General features: G+C 54.9%; 1 protein-coding gene across 3 annotated transcripts in view; it reads right to left on the reverse strand.

The window, feature by feature from the left end:
* The window catches only part of LINGO3 (leucine rich repeat and Ig domain containing 3), a 95,975-nt gene that overhangs the window by 11,666 nt on the left and 71,115 nt on the right, over positions 1-13,194 (reverse strand). The window contains exon 3 of one of the 3 annotated variants that reach the window (XR_003091779.1): positions 320-427. The exons of 1 other annotated variant lie outside the window; for it this stretch is intronic. Coding sequence is in view for 1 of the 2 variants with exons in the window: in XM_006035493.2 (XP_006035555.1) it covers positions 2,493-4,310 (1,818 nt within the window). In the remaining variant the exon portion in view is untranslated. Of the gene's footprint in view, positions 1-319; positions 4,332-13,194 lie in introns of those variants that run through there. One more of the 3 variants, XM_006035493.2, reaches the window with a different exon arrangement.

Genomic DNA, 13,194 nt, shown 5'->3' on the forward strand with positions numbered 1-13,194 from the left:
ACGCAGGAGGTTCGCTTGCTTCCCTGCCTGTCCTGCCCCGTCTTCCTCTTAGAAAAATAATCTCCCGCCATATGGACTGTCTTGGTCTGACACGATCAATGTTTTCACTTCAGCTCCACCAGACAGCTGCTTAATTTGTTAACAGAAAATGTTGTGGCACAAATGTATCATCAACAAGAGCTATTATTAGTTCCTGGGGATGTACAGGCGCGTGTGCGCACGCGCGCGTGCACACATACGCATGCACACACACATGCACAGACACACGTAAGTGTGCACGCACGCTCTTACACACACACACACACACACACACACATACCAGACCTCTGTTCCCTCGGTGACAGCAGGCAGCAGGGCTGATGGAGATGGCCAAAGCGGGGTGAACTTGCTGTGCTGAAGGGCTCTCTTCTTGTTCCTCTGCGGGGGCCTTGGGGGAGAGGAGGGCAGGAGCCTTTGCTTTGACATTGGCTAAGTATCTGTTTATTTTCCAACCTTATTACTGCCCCGCAGGCACAAGACCATCTGGCCCTGTTTTTCCACTGTCTAGAGGGTCTCCACGGGCCCTGCAGACCTTGAAAAGCAAAGCACGGTGCTGGCTGGGCGAAGCAGAGACTGCCTCGATGGAAAGGAATCTGAGATGCCGAGTCAGGGGGAAGGGACCACTTTCTTTAGGGGTCAGGCTCTCTGTCCTGGCCAGGATCAGCCCTGCTTTTGTGACCTGTGCCACTCTTTTGGCTCACAAGTGTTCCCTATACGCTGGCCCGGCTCTCCGGACTGCCCCCAAACTTTAAGCATGCACATAAGTGCAAGTGTAAATGCTCGCCTAATTTTGCAATTGTGATACGTGTGCAATCAGACGGCCAGTTTGATTCACTGCCAGACACAACATTCCCCGTCATCTCGGGATGGGGGGCTGTAGGCTTGGATCCGCCCCGCATCTCTCCCTGCTTCACTGGAAGGAGCAAGGATGGGGGTCCCATAACTCTTCCATCACTGGTAGCGCAAACTTTCCCCCCCTTCTGCTCAGCCACGGAAGCAGCTGATGGGGAGAAAAGCTGCAGCTCCTCCCTGCTCCATTGCTCCCTTCCAGGCCCAGCCTAGCGGACTCTGCTCTCATGGCAAGCTATAGGCAGCGCGAGATTTACTGAACCAGCTCCAGCCTCTTGCTTCACGTCATGAGGACCAACTCAGGCCAGGCAGGGTCCGCTCTGCTTAGCATGCCTTTGCTGAGCAGAAGGAGGGGGAATGATGAGAGTGGGGAAAGCAAAGAGGCCAGCGGCCATGAGACCTTCTCAATACCCAGCGATTGTTTGAAGCACCCCATTGAGACACAGGTTTGATCCACTCCTCCTTAACCTGTCCCAGCTGTGCCTGTACCTGTCAGGGGCCCGGCAGCTGGTAACCCCTGCAAGGGCATGAGTGAGCCCGATGTAGCTTGGGGGACTGACTGTCAGGCCCATCTTGACAATACACAAGCGCTGGGTAAGCACGTGGTGGGAGCTTGGAGACCTGGCCGTTACTGCCGGCGCCTGTTCCTCTCCCCCAGCTACATCTCTTCCTACTGACTCTAGACCCCACGGCTGTTGCCTCATTTCTTTTAGCTTCTAGCGCCTGAACGCTCTCACGTAATGCAGGACAGAGCCACGTCATGGCACTGACATCTGCACAAAACCGCGTGCCTGGGAGGAACTGCAGAGTCGGGCTATTATTGCTTGTATTCACAGATGCCCCTTATTAAAAATGCTAGAAAGAGCTCTTCCAAGGCACAGCAACTCCCCAATGTGGCCCCGCGCTTGCTCTAGCTTCCCAGGCCAGTGCGTGGGCTGGCGTGGCAGCAGCCCTCTCCCCGCTGTGCCCATGTCCATGGTTGCACAGGAAGACTTCAGTTGGAAATTTGTTAAAAAAAACATTTAAAAATGAGCCATAAAACAACAACCGAGAAAGGGTCCGAGATTGTCTCTTAAAAAAAAGGGAAGCAGGTTCTCCAGGCCCAAACGCTGCTCGCCTTGCCGTCGGAGAAATGCATAGTTGATACAAAAAAAATGTCAGCTACATCAGGAGGCCTCCACAGCCGTGGGGCTGGGGGGGCACCTCCTCGAGCCCCTTCTGCCCTCTCCGGCGTGGAGGTGTGGGGGTCCTAGAGCTCACAGAGAATGGGGTGCGCTCAGAAAAGGAGCTAAGCTGCAGGAGCAGGCACCTGGACCTCCGGCGGTGCTCAATCCAGTTTTGTGGCAAGGCCGGGGAAGTGAATCACTTCCTCTTCCCATTTGCTTCTGAGCCCTTGTGTGGACCTGAGCCAGTGTCCCAGCAGAAGCGGGTCCCTCTGTGAGTCCTGCTGCCTCGGTCCTCAGGAGAAGGACCCGCCTGAGGAAATGAAGCCGTCACTGGAAAACAAAGGATGCTCCGATGCCTCCCTCCCCCCTCCCCATCCTGGGTTGGCCACGTTGGTGGCTGGCAGCGGTGGACAAGCAATTACCCTCTCCCGGAGGCACTCAGATCATCTTCATGTTGAACTTCCTGGCGCCTCCTTGCCCGGTGGTGGTGGTGGGACCATCCACTTTGCGGAAGGAGTACTCCACGGAGAAGTTGTTCTTGTGTTGCCCCCGACCCCGGCTCCAGACAAAGAGGAGCAGGAAGCAGAAGAGCACCACGCCCAGGAAGGTGATGCAGCCCATGGCAGTGGACACCAAGATGGTTTTGAGGTCCAGCGTAAACTTTAAGAAGACCTGCGTGTCGTTGTGGAAGGTGTCGTTGAACTCGCTGAGGTACAAAGTCCGGTTTGCATACAAAGAGCTGTCAGCTGGGTGCCCCTTCACCGTCAGGGTGGCAAAGTAGGTGTCGTTGCCCCCCGCATTGCTAGCGATGCATATGTATGTGCCGCTGTCTTGGACTTGGGCAAATCGGATTGCTAGTGTGCCCCCAGGGAGGACTGTTGCTCGCCCTGTGCTTTTGGTCGTGATCATCCTGTGCTGAGGAGAGACCCAGACGATGGAGGGGACGGGCTCTCCGTCGGCTCGGCAGAGGAAGGAGACGGACTGCCCCTCACGGGCTGTTATGTGCTGCAGCTTTCGGTCCCTTATTTTGGGCTTTTGGCAGGTGAAGTACTCGAACAGTATGGAGTCTGGGAAGTCACGCAGGGCATTGCCCTGGATCTCTGGCGGCGAGGAGCACATGGGCTGCTGCCCATCGAAGTTGAGTGTCTTTCGGCGCTGTAGTATCCAGAGGAGGCGGCAATCGCAGGCCAATGGGTTCCTGTCCACGCGCAGAGTCTCCAGGGTGTTCACAGAGTGGAAGGTGCTCTCCTCCAGGGTTGTGAGGAAATTGTTGGAGAGGTTGAGGAGGCGGATCTGCCTCAAGCCAGAGAACGCTTGAGGCTCCACTAAGACCAAGAGAGCACCCACGATGTGAAGCTCTTGAAGCCTAATGAGGTCCTTGAAGGAGCCCTTCAGCACTGTGTTGATGGGGTTGTAGGACAAGTTCAGGTACCTGAGGTACACAAGGTTCCTCAACGCAGCTGTGGGCACGGCCGTGATGTTGGTGTACGTGATGGACAGAGATGTGAGATTCAGTCCTTGGAAGCTGGTGGGCGAGATGTCCTCCAGCAGTGGCCAGTTGTCAATCTCCAGCCGCAAGAGATTGTAGAGCTTCTTGAAGTTCTGGTCCTCCAGCGAAGCAATGCTGAGGTGTCGGAGCCGAAGGACCTCCAGGTTTTGGAGGTAGGAGAGGGATTCTGCAGAGATGGCTGTCAGGTTGCATTTCTCTATGGTCAGCTGCTCCAGTCCCAGTAGGCCAGAGAAAGCCCTTTGGGAGATGTACACCAAGTCATTGTCTCCCACCTCCAGGTTCTTCAGGTTCCTCAGGTCTTGAAACATGTAGTCCAGCAGGATGACGATTTTGTTTTCACTGATATCCAAGAGGGTGAGGTTGGCCAGCTTGGTGAAGACCCCAGGCGGGATCAGCTTGAGCTGGTTGCCTCGCAGCCGCAAGGTCTGTAGGTTGAAGAGGTTGCTGAAGGCTCCTGGCTCCACATTGGTGATGATGTTCTCGCTGAAATCGAGCTCCTCCAGCAAAGGGTAAGGGGACAGGTCTCCGGGGTTCAGGCAGCGGATCCGGTTCTTGTTGAGCTCCAGGATCTTAGTCTCGGTGGGGATCCCTTCAGGGATGGAGGTGAGACGCTTGCGATGACACACCACGGACTTGATCTGAGGGGCACACTCACAGCGTGCTGGGCAGGCGGCCACCCGGGCTGTGCTTAGGAGAATCAAATGGAGGCCCAGGACTGGAAGCCAACATGTCATTGTGTAGAGCATGATCTTACGGTCGCGCTACCATTCTCCCATGCACCTGCAAGAGCAAGACAGGGGCAATGTTAGTTGGCCAAACCCATGTGATACTAGCAAGCTTCTACACAGCTGCAAGCCCAGATGATGGAAAGCTGGTCCCGCCATCATGTTTTCACACTGCTCTGCTCAGCCCAGCAACTTTGCTGCAGGCTATCTCATGCTTAGTAATTAGCCTAGTGAGTGGTACATAGAAAATAAGAATTCTTAGCCCTCTCCAACTCCAGAGCTGTGTACAAGCTAAGTTTTACAGCCCTCACATGAGATACCAGCACCACTTTAAAGACAGAGATACTGAGGCACAACCGGGGTAGAGCTGTCCCACAGCAAAGGCTAGATCAGAACTCCAGACTGCCTGACTCAAACCTAGGTTTCAGACCATGCTAGCACTTCAGAGGCCTCTAACACTCAGGGATGCTGGAGTGCAAGTCAGAATAACTCTATTGATTTAATAGAACTAAGCTAGTTTCACACTGAAGGCAGAGTTGAGCCCTTAACAGGGATGGGCAATTATTTTGGGTGGAGGGCCGCTTACCGAGTTTTGGCCAGCCATCGAGGGTTGCATTTCCCTCTCTGGCGCAGGGAAGCAGGAACAGCCCCATGGTCCCAGGCCAGAAGCCTCTGCTAGGCAGGAGCTTCTGGTTTGGGGGGAGGTGGGGCTGGGTGGGCCTTGCTGCTGAGTTCCGCCACTGGCTTCCCCTGGGTCCTACTGCCCCTGGCTCCTGTCATCTTTGACAGGCAGCCAGGAGTAAATAAATATTCATTTTCTAAATTTTTTAGGGGCTGGATAGAATGGCCTGGTGGGCCAGATCCGGCCCCTGGGCCATATTTTGCCCACCCCTGCCTTAGCAAAACACTAGCTATGCATGATCTTTCTCAGGGCACATCAGCTTTCAAGGCTCTGTTCCTGGGACACCCTTTTGAACATCAAGGTGCTGTATCTACAGGCGGTATGTTCAGCCAATTTAGTTACAGCACCTCTGCTTGGTGTGACTGTAGTACAGACTGGCCTTTGGTGAGCCTGGTGCAGTTGCTTTGTGCAGACCAGGCTTAAGTGTGTTGTGACAGATGCATGCAGAGGGAGAGAAGACATGTGGGACTAGTGTACTAGGGCTGTGGCTGTACTGCAAAAGGAAGGGGTGATTGCCGCCTGGGTCTCTGGCAGGCTGGTACTCTGGTTGCTAGCCTACAGCATGACATCAGCATTGCCCCTAATCTGGGCTGGGTAGATTGACACTAAGGTGGATACGCCTGCCTGTATCACAGGCACATCTCATGCAGCCCAAGCCACTATATTCTCTCATCCCCTCATGAACCCATGTGACCCCTTTTTGCCATGGTCCAGTCCCATGGCGTTTTTCTGGGGCCAGTGTAATATTGTGCAGGATGCCCGTCGTTGCATGTGTGCTGTCTCCATCCAGGGCACAGGCTGTTTGTACAGGGCAGATCAGAGAGATCCTAAAAAGTTTGCCACAGCTTGCACAGTGCTTCCTTTGTAGATTAGGATTACAACCACTCTCCTCACTCTGGCCAAAAACACACAGGCCTTGACCAGGTCTGTCCTCCAGCTGATGAAACACTGTCCTCGTTCTGGAGGGATTAATATCTTTCCATCACCGTAGCTTTTCTCTGGGATCCCCCAGTGCCACACATGCTTCTCTTCTCTCTGTCCCAGCCCATGCCTCTTTGCTTTCTGTCCTTTTCTGGGTAGCCTGCAATGTTCCATCTCCGTTATGACCTTGAGCACCTGGGGAGGTACAGGGGGGACTGGTGGGGCACCAGGGATTCGGCTGTAGGGATCTGATGTGTAGCATCATCAAATTACTGAGAAAAATGAGTTTGTCTGGTGGTGAGATGTTCGTGAGTGAAGTTGCACAAGGAATTTGGTGCCAATGAGTGTTATTTCACATCAGTGTAGAAGTCACTGTTCTTATTTTTAGTAGCAGTAATAGGATTGTGGTAACATTTAGCAGCCCCCCGTCCCAAAAAACGATCCCATTGTTAGGTGCTGTACAAACATAGAAGTAAAGACAGTCCTTTCTCTCAGGAGCTTGTAATTCAATGCTTGACCATCTAAGTATTATTTGTTTCAGCACTGCTGGGAGCCCAAGGCTGTGGATGTCAGAATAAATAGATAAATAGAAACCAAGGCAAGGCAGCCAAATCAGGGCTCAGGTCACTTCTCTGCCCATAGCAAACACCCTCAGGAGTGCCCAGCTGTCCAGGGCCTGAGGGGCTGTGCAAAAGCCTCCCAGTTCCCCAAACCAGAGGTAATCTTAATTCAAACCTTGTCCACTACCTTCTCTGGGGACGCCTGATGGCTCCCGTCACAGCATTCTGCCAGGATCCATCTTACGAGCCTGCCTGCCTTGCTTGTTCCTCCTGTCTCTTCCAGTCATTTCCTATTACCAGACCCTCCTTCTGCAACTGGCTATCACTGCTCCAGCCGACAGTCCACTAATAAACTGCCCCTTGCTAGCTCGTGGCACCGCAATGCTTGTATCCGCTGGAGCTGCATGGCTGTTGCCTGCACCATTGCTGCTTGGGGGGTGGTTAGCTCCTGCGGTTGATGTTCTTGAACGGCAGTAAATACCTGGTTGGGGGTCAGCAGCTGTGCTGACTTCTGCCCACTTTGCTAGCCACCACTGTGAGGGATGCAGGTCATCACAGACTCAGAAGAATTGGGCGGGCAGGGCCCGCAGGAGGCCACCCCGGTCCAGCCCCCTGCTTGAGGCAGGATCAGCCCTGTCTAGCATTCGTCTAACCTGCTCTTAAACCTTCCAGTGATGAAGAGTCTATAACTGCAATGGGTAGAGGCTGATTACTTGCAAGTGGCCTGTGGGATCTGCAGACTGGAGACACTAGAGAAATGTGAAGTGGCATCAGGGAGCCTTCAGGATGAGACTTTGCTACAGTAAAATGGAATCAAGGTGTCTTGGACCCTCCTGATTTGTCAGACTGTAGGTGTCTGACAGGTAACTATCAACCCCTCGGCCAGGCATCACATCATGACCCCTCACATCACGACCTGCTGGCATGATCCCTGCACCTATATGGTGTCCTCTGATGGCAGCGGCACTAGGCATGGATTCTGCTGCAGGGTGGTAGGCATCCCCTTGTTCTCACAGGTGCCATTACTCTTGGGTGGTGAAGGTCAGTGAAGAGGCAAACCTGGCAGGTTTCCATGCCCCCGGGGGTGGCATTGATATGAGACACCCTCCAGCCCAGAATACCCACTGCCTTCAGCAGCATTCACTTGTAATGGCAAAATCTGCCTTGCAACCTTACATCTAAGCACTTTGAGCACTTTATGGATATGAACAATTAAACCTCACACCTGCTCCACCCCTCTATATACCCATCCTGCAGGAGGGGAAAAATGAGGTGCAGTGAAGGAAGGTATTAACTTTCCAAGATCACACGGTGTCACAGCCAAGAGCATGCAGTGCCCAACTGGCCTGACATCCCAACTCACCTCCTCCATGCCCCTGTATCACAGTTGGGCTCAGCTGGTGAGGGAAAAATGAGGGACACGAGCTCTGAAATGCCTGACAAGCAACAGCAGACAGCAGAGGAGGGAGCTTGAAGTGGCCTGGCGCTCCTCTACAATCCTCCTGCCCACTCAGCAGTGCTGGTGACAACAACAGGTGGGAGCTGAGAATGGGCCATGTTCAGCTCGGGAGCTTTTGAAAATATGAAGCCGGTGCCATTCCTTATCCGCAGCTTTATGCTTCCAAATCCTTTTAAAAAAACCTGGACTTTGGCTCCTGAAACATGCTGGTGCCTTGATGATCTTCCCCCTTATTAAAACCATCTCTACAGGCCTTCAGCGAACGTATGGGGATGCAGGCCAGGCTGGCCTTCTGGAGCTGTCGAGTGGCATGGGCGGGAGAGGAAAGGAAGCTAGGTGGAGAGAGAAAGGCCCCAGGAGCTGCCGTCCTGCTGCAGACAAACAGGAGGAGGCGGAAGCAGGCAGCCGCGGTGGCGGTAGCACTGAGCTGAGTGCACCATCCTGCCTGGGGTCAGAAACCCACTGGAGCTGAGGAAATTGCACATAATATGCACTCAGGGAGCCTGATTCACTGAGCCATGAGCCGGCAAAAGGCTCCTCCACCGCCTTGCAGATGCTGCTGGCCACACTCCCTGGAGGCCCGCAGGCACGTGCACGTGCTTGCCCATGCGTGCACAGGTATGAACACGCCCATGCATGAGTATGCACACGGGTCATGTTCAAACATGCCCTCTGGCACATGCGTGTCCATAACACGTGCTGTCAAACTGGGGATCCAAGAGTGTCAGGCCAGAGACCAACCCCTTCTGTGGACACAGCTGAGAAATGCTTCTTGCTCCAGGAGAATGCAGGATGCCACGTGCAAAGGCTCAGCTCCTTTGGGGCAGAACAGGTCCCGTTCAGCACTGGAAGCACCAGTGGGAACCCAGGACAAGGGGCAGCACCAAAGCACGATCCAAGAACCTGCCACTAAGTCAGGGAAGGTATCAAACACCAGGCCCCTGCCTGCCCTGGAAGATGACGCCATGCATGGTGCCAACCATGCAAGTGCAAAGAGCCAGGCCAGGGGCCCAGTGTGTGGTGTGCTTGGATCTGAGCTCTCTGGGTGGGAGTCAGGACGGGTGCTTTGATGGAGACTTTTATCCCAACAGCTAGGAGCTATTTCCAGAGGGAAAGGGGCTAATTGGTATTGCACCCATATAGACAGCCTCTGGGGGATGCTGGCCCTGGCGGGGGTGGTGCAATGGGACTTGCACTTGGCGGGGCTCCCTCTGGCTATCAGGCATGCTTTGGGGTAGGGAGTGGTGGGATTTGAATGATCTGGGGAGGGGTGGGGTTGATCTGAACATCCAGGATTGCGTGTCCACCCCGGACGGCTCACCAGCTCTTTATTGCTGGAGTTACCGGGAAGTGGCAAGAGGCAGGTTCGGACAGCAGGAGCGTTACACCCTGCTAGGTGGCACTGCCCTTCTGGCACCCCAGAGCCCAGGCAAACCTGCAAGGAGGGGAGAGCGGTAAGAAGAGAGGGCTTTAGGTTCCAGCAAAACCTTACTGCCTCCTGCCTGGAGCTGCCTGGTGTCTCTAAGGAGGTGTTTAACACTGTGGTATCTTCCCGGTGACCAACGGGGCAAGAACATTTAGCAGCAGGCTTGCAGAAGAAGCAGTGCCTGCCTGCCACCTTGCACAGCAGCCAGTGGGCGATGACTGTCTGGAGAGGTGTCTCTGAGAGCCAGGCCTGGACCAGCCAGCAAGGGCAGGTGGGGCTTTGAAGTGATCATTAGACCAGGCTGAACTAATGCACTGTAAGGCAATAAGCTAACACAAGAGGCTCAGCTGCCTCTGGCTCTGAAGGACACGTTCCCTTGAGGGCAGCTCCCCAACCCAGCCACAAATGATCTCAGGTCAGTGACTGCCAGTCAGTGCCAGCAGGCGTGTGCTCCCACCCCGGATCCTGCTGGCAAGGACAGTTAGGACACGAGGAGATTATGGCTTCAATAATCTCTCCAAGAGGAATATTATCCGCCAGAACTGCTGCCTCCCTGCAGGCAGGGCGAGCAGGGGTCTGTCTACCCCAGTGGCTCGGTACAGGGGACCCTGCCCTTCCTCCCATTTGCTCTTTACCCTCCTATTCATCTGGCCCATGCTCAGGTTGGACTAGGAGCCACAAGCTCTGGCCCCGACGGTGGTGCACATGGAGCCAATGACACCAGTGAGCGACAGAGATGGTGTTGGCCCCCTTCCTCTCCTGTCTCTTGGCCCTTTCAGACCCATTGCGGCTGCAGGATTCCCAGGTGACAGAGGATGGTGCCCTCCCTCTCATTTGTTCCTCCTGTAAATCAACACTTGGACGGGTTGTGCAAAGGGTCACGCACGGGGCTGCTACTGAAGACGACCAGAGCCGTCAGCGGGCTTGGACGGTGGCTGTTCTCTGCCGAACAAAGGGTCATGCATGGGGCTGCTACTGAAGACGACCAGAGCTGTCAGCGGGCTTGGACGGCGGCTGTTTTCTGCCGAGGGGAGTAGCGCCTCTGTGCCCCAGCATGAGTGGTGCCGAGGACACAGCAGACAGCGCTCCTCCTGCCGGGGCTGAGCACACCCAGGGGCAGGGAGCAGTTTCTGGGGATGAGATATGGGCTGGTGTTTAGTGGGGAGCTGGCTTGAGGGCCTGGTGCAGTTGCAGGCGCTTGGGTTTAGGCCAGGATTTAAAACTGGTCCGGTTTGAGGTGCAGCCTTGGGGCTCCGGTTCTGATCCTATCCAAACTGGCTCCGTTCCTGCTCCTGATCCCAGGCTCCTAGTTCCTTCCCTCGTGGAGTTTCTCTCCTCATCCTTGAACTGGTTTTTGGGGGAGAAGCGGGAAGGCATTTTCTCCCCTCTCTGCATTTTCCCTGGCTCCCCCCTGCCCCGGGGAACCCTGCAGACACACCCAGGTCTCCAGCCCATCACATCTGTTCCCCTCTCTTGCTGTGACAAGGGTTTTAACAAGAAGAGAAAATGGCAGGAGACAAATCCATAGTTATCAGAATCACCGGCCGGTAACAAGAGCCGAAAATGCCACCCAAGGAATTCGCTGACCATGTGGAGGCTGTAACAAGGATGGGAAACGGCAGAAACATCTGTTCTTTCTTGTTACCCTTCAGAGGTGCTGATGGGACCGGTGAATGATTTAACACGAACGCAGGTCAAGGAACTAGCTCCGGACTGACAGGTCCTGGCTTTACCCAACATGCCAGAGCTGGCTGAGGTGTGCACTGCGGGCAAAGTTTCCAAAGGACAATGACTGTCTGCGAGGAGATTGAAGAGAAAAAGGAGTGACTTCCACGCTCTGCTGCTTCCCTGCTTGCACGGCTACTCCGAACCTGGTCCTCCCACAGCCTAGGCACCTGGGGCGCACAACGTTCAGTCCCCTGCAATGCAGGCAACCATGTAATGGATGCATTGTTCACCGGGTCCATCCGCACGTGCACTCCAGCCCTTCCTGCACATCGCAGCCCCCAAGCCCCCAGGACAAACAGCATCTTGGGACAAAACCTCCAGTGGAGAGGGACCGTGTGATACCCTCAGCCCGGAGTGGGACAATCCCAGGAGGGAGAGGAGTGGGGCTGGTTTGGGAACCTCTGCTTCCTGGCAAGGCTGTCCTCTTTGGCTGGTTTCTCAGGTGTATGTAGAGATGAGCTCAAGACTTAGACCAGGGATATCCAACTCCCCAAAGCATGCTGTTTTCTGCATCTCCACTCACTGTGCCATGGTGAGTCAGAAGGGTTTAGATATCCAATGCCAAACTGCTCGGGGGGGAAGTGACATATTTTTCGTACTCAGCTTCTTCATACACAGGGTCTCTTTTCCATGTGACCCCCCCTCCCATGAGTGTCGTCTAGTGATTAGAGCATGGCAGTGTGGGAGAGGTGGTGGGTCAGGGCTCCTGGGCTCCATTCCCAGCCTTGGCACTGGCTGTGTAAGTCCCTTCCTCTCTCTGTGCCTCACTCTACCTGCTCAAACTAAACCTGTCACTCCCAAATGGTGTGGGCCAGTGGCCCACGATCTGCCCTCAGCATCAAACTCTTAATGGGGCCCTCCGGACCAGCTGTAGGTGCTAAACACCATTTTCATGGCTCCGAGGAGCACCCACGGTCCACGGACCATAGCATAGGGACTGCTGCTATAATCATCTGGGGGGAGCGTAACCACTGCTCTCTGCTGGCATGACCTGGAGCAGCTCCTGCGTGCGTTGCACTCTGTCCACACCGACCTCCACCTTGTGCAGAGTACCCAGGTTGTAGCCGTATTGGTCTAGAGGCAAAAGCAATCAGGACTCGTGGTAGAGGTGATATCTTTGATTAGACCAACTAGTTTTTTGCAAAAATCTAGTTGGTCTAATAAAAGATATCACCTCTGCCACGAGTCCTGATTGCTTTTACCTTGTGCAGACGTGCTGCTTATCCAGCCTGCACTGGAGCCTGCCTGCCACCACCCCACCAGTGCTCGCAGCACCCAAGCTAGCTGGTTGAAGCAAGCCCACGAGCACCTCAGGACGCCTGCCTGAGCTGCAATCACACCTCTGGCCTGCGGCAAAGCCAACCCCCTGGTGCGTCACCAGACGGTCTCCTCTGGCTCGCGCGGCAGGGTCTCAGATACTGGAGCGGAAGGATCTGAGGTCTTCCCCGCTGCCGCCAGGAAGCCTGCTGTGTCCATGCTGTGCAGCCCAGAGGCAGTGGGGAGGTCTCTGTGGCCACAGGCATCTCCAGCCATCACTTCCCTCTCAGGGAGACTGGCAAGGTTAGTGTATTGTTGCCATCAGGATGCTGAGTGGGACCTAGTGGCAACAATGCAGGGGACCCTGTCCTTCCTCCCATTTGCTCTTTACGCTCCTATTCACCTGGCCCATGCTCAAGTTGGATAGGGGCCACACGCTGGCTGTTCAGCACCCTCTGCAGATGACTGACTCTGGGAGGGACCCCCCAGATATGGCCAGATGGGTCTCTGAGAGCCAGGCCTGCACCAGCCAGCAAGGGCAGGTGGGGCTTTGAAGTGATCATTAGACCAGGCTGAACTAATGCACTGTAAGGCAATAAGCTAACACAAGAGGCTCAGCTGCCTCTGGCTCTGAAGGACACGTTTCCCCATCCCCAAAAGGCAGCTCTCCTAGAGAGGTGAGCCCTGCCTGGGACTCTGGGCCTCTATGTGCAACGCAGAGGTCCACGAACAGAGCAGCAGTCTGCACAGGCGTGGGAAAGTAGCATCTGTTTGTCTCATCCATGGACCATTCAAACACCACTTCTGCCAGCAGTGGGCAGGGGAAGGGGATGCTCTCAGAGATGTTCCCTCAACACCCCCCCGCTGCCATA

Source organism: Alligator sinensis, unplaced genomic scaffold (assembly GCF_000455745.1).
Source record: "Alligator sinensis unplaced genomic scaffold, ASM45574v1 scaffold1457_1, whole genome shotgun sequence".
In the NCBI taxonomy this organism is placed as follows: domain Eukaryota; kingdom Metazoa; phylum Chordata; order Crocodylia; family Alligatoridae; genus Alligator; species Alligator sinensis.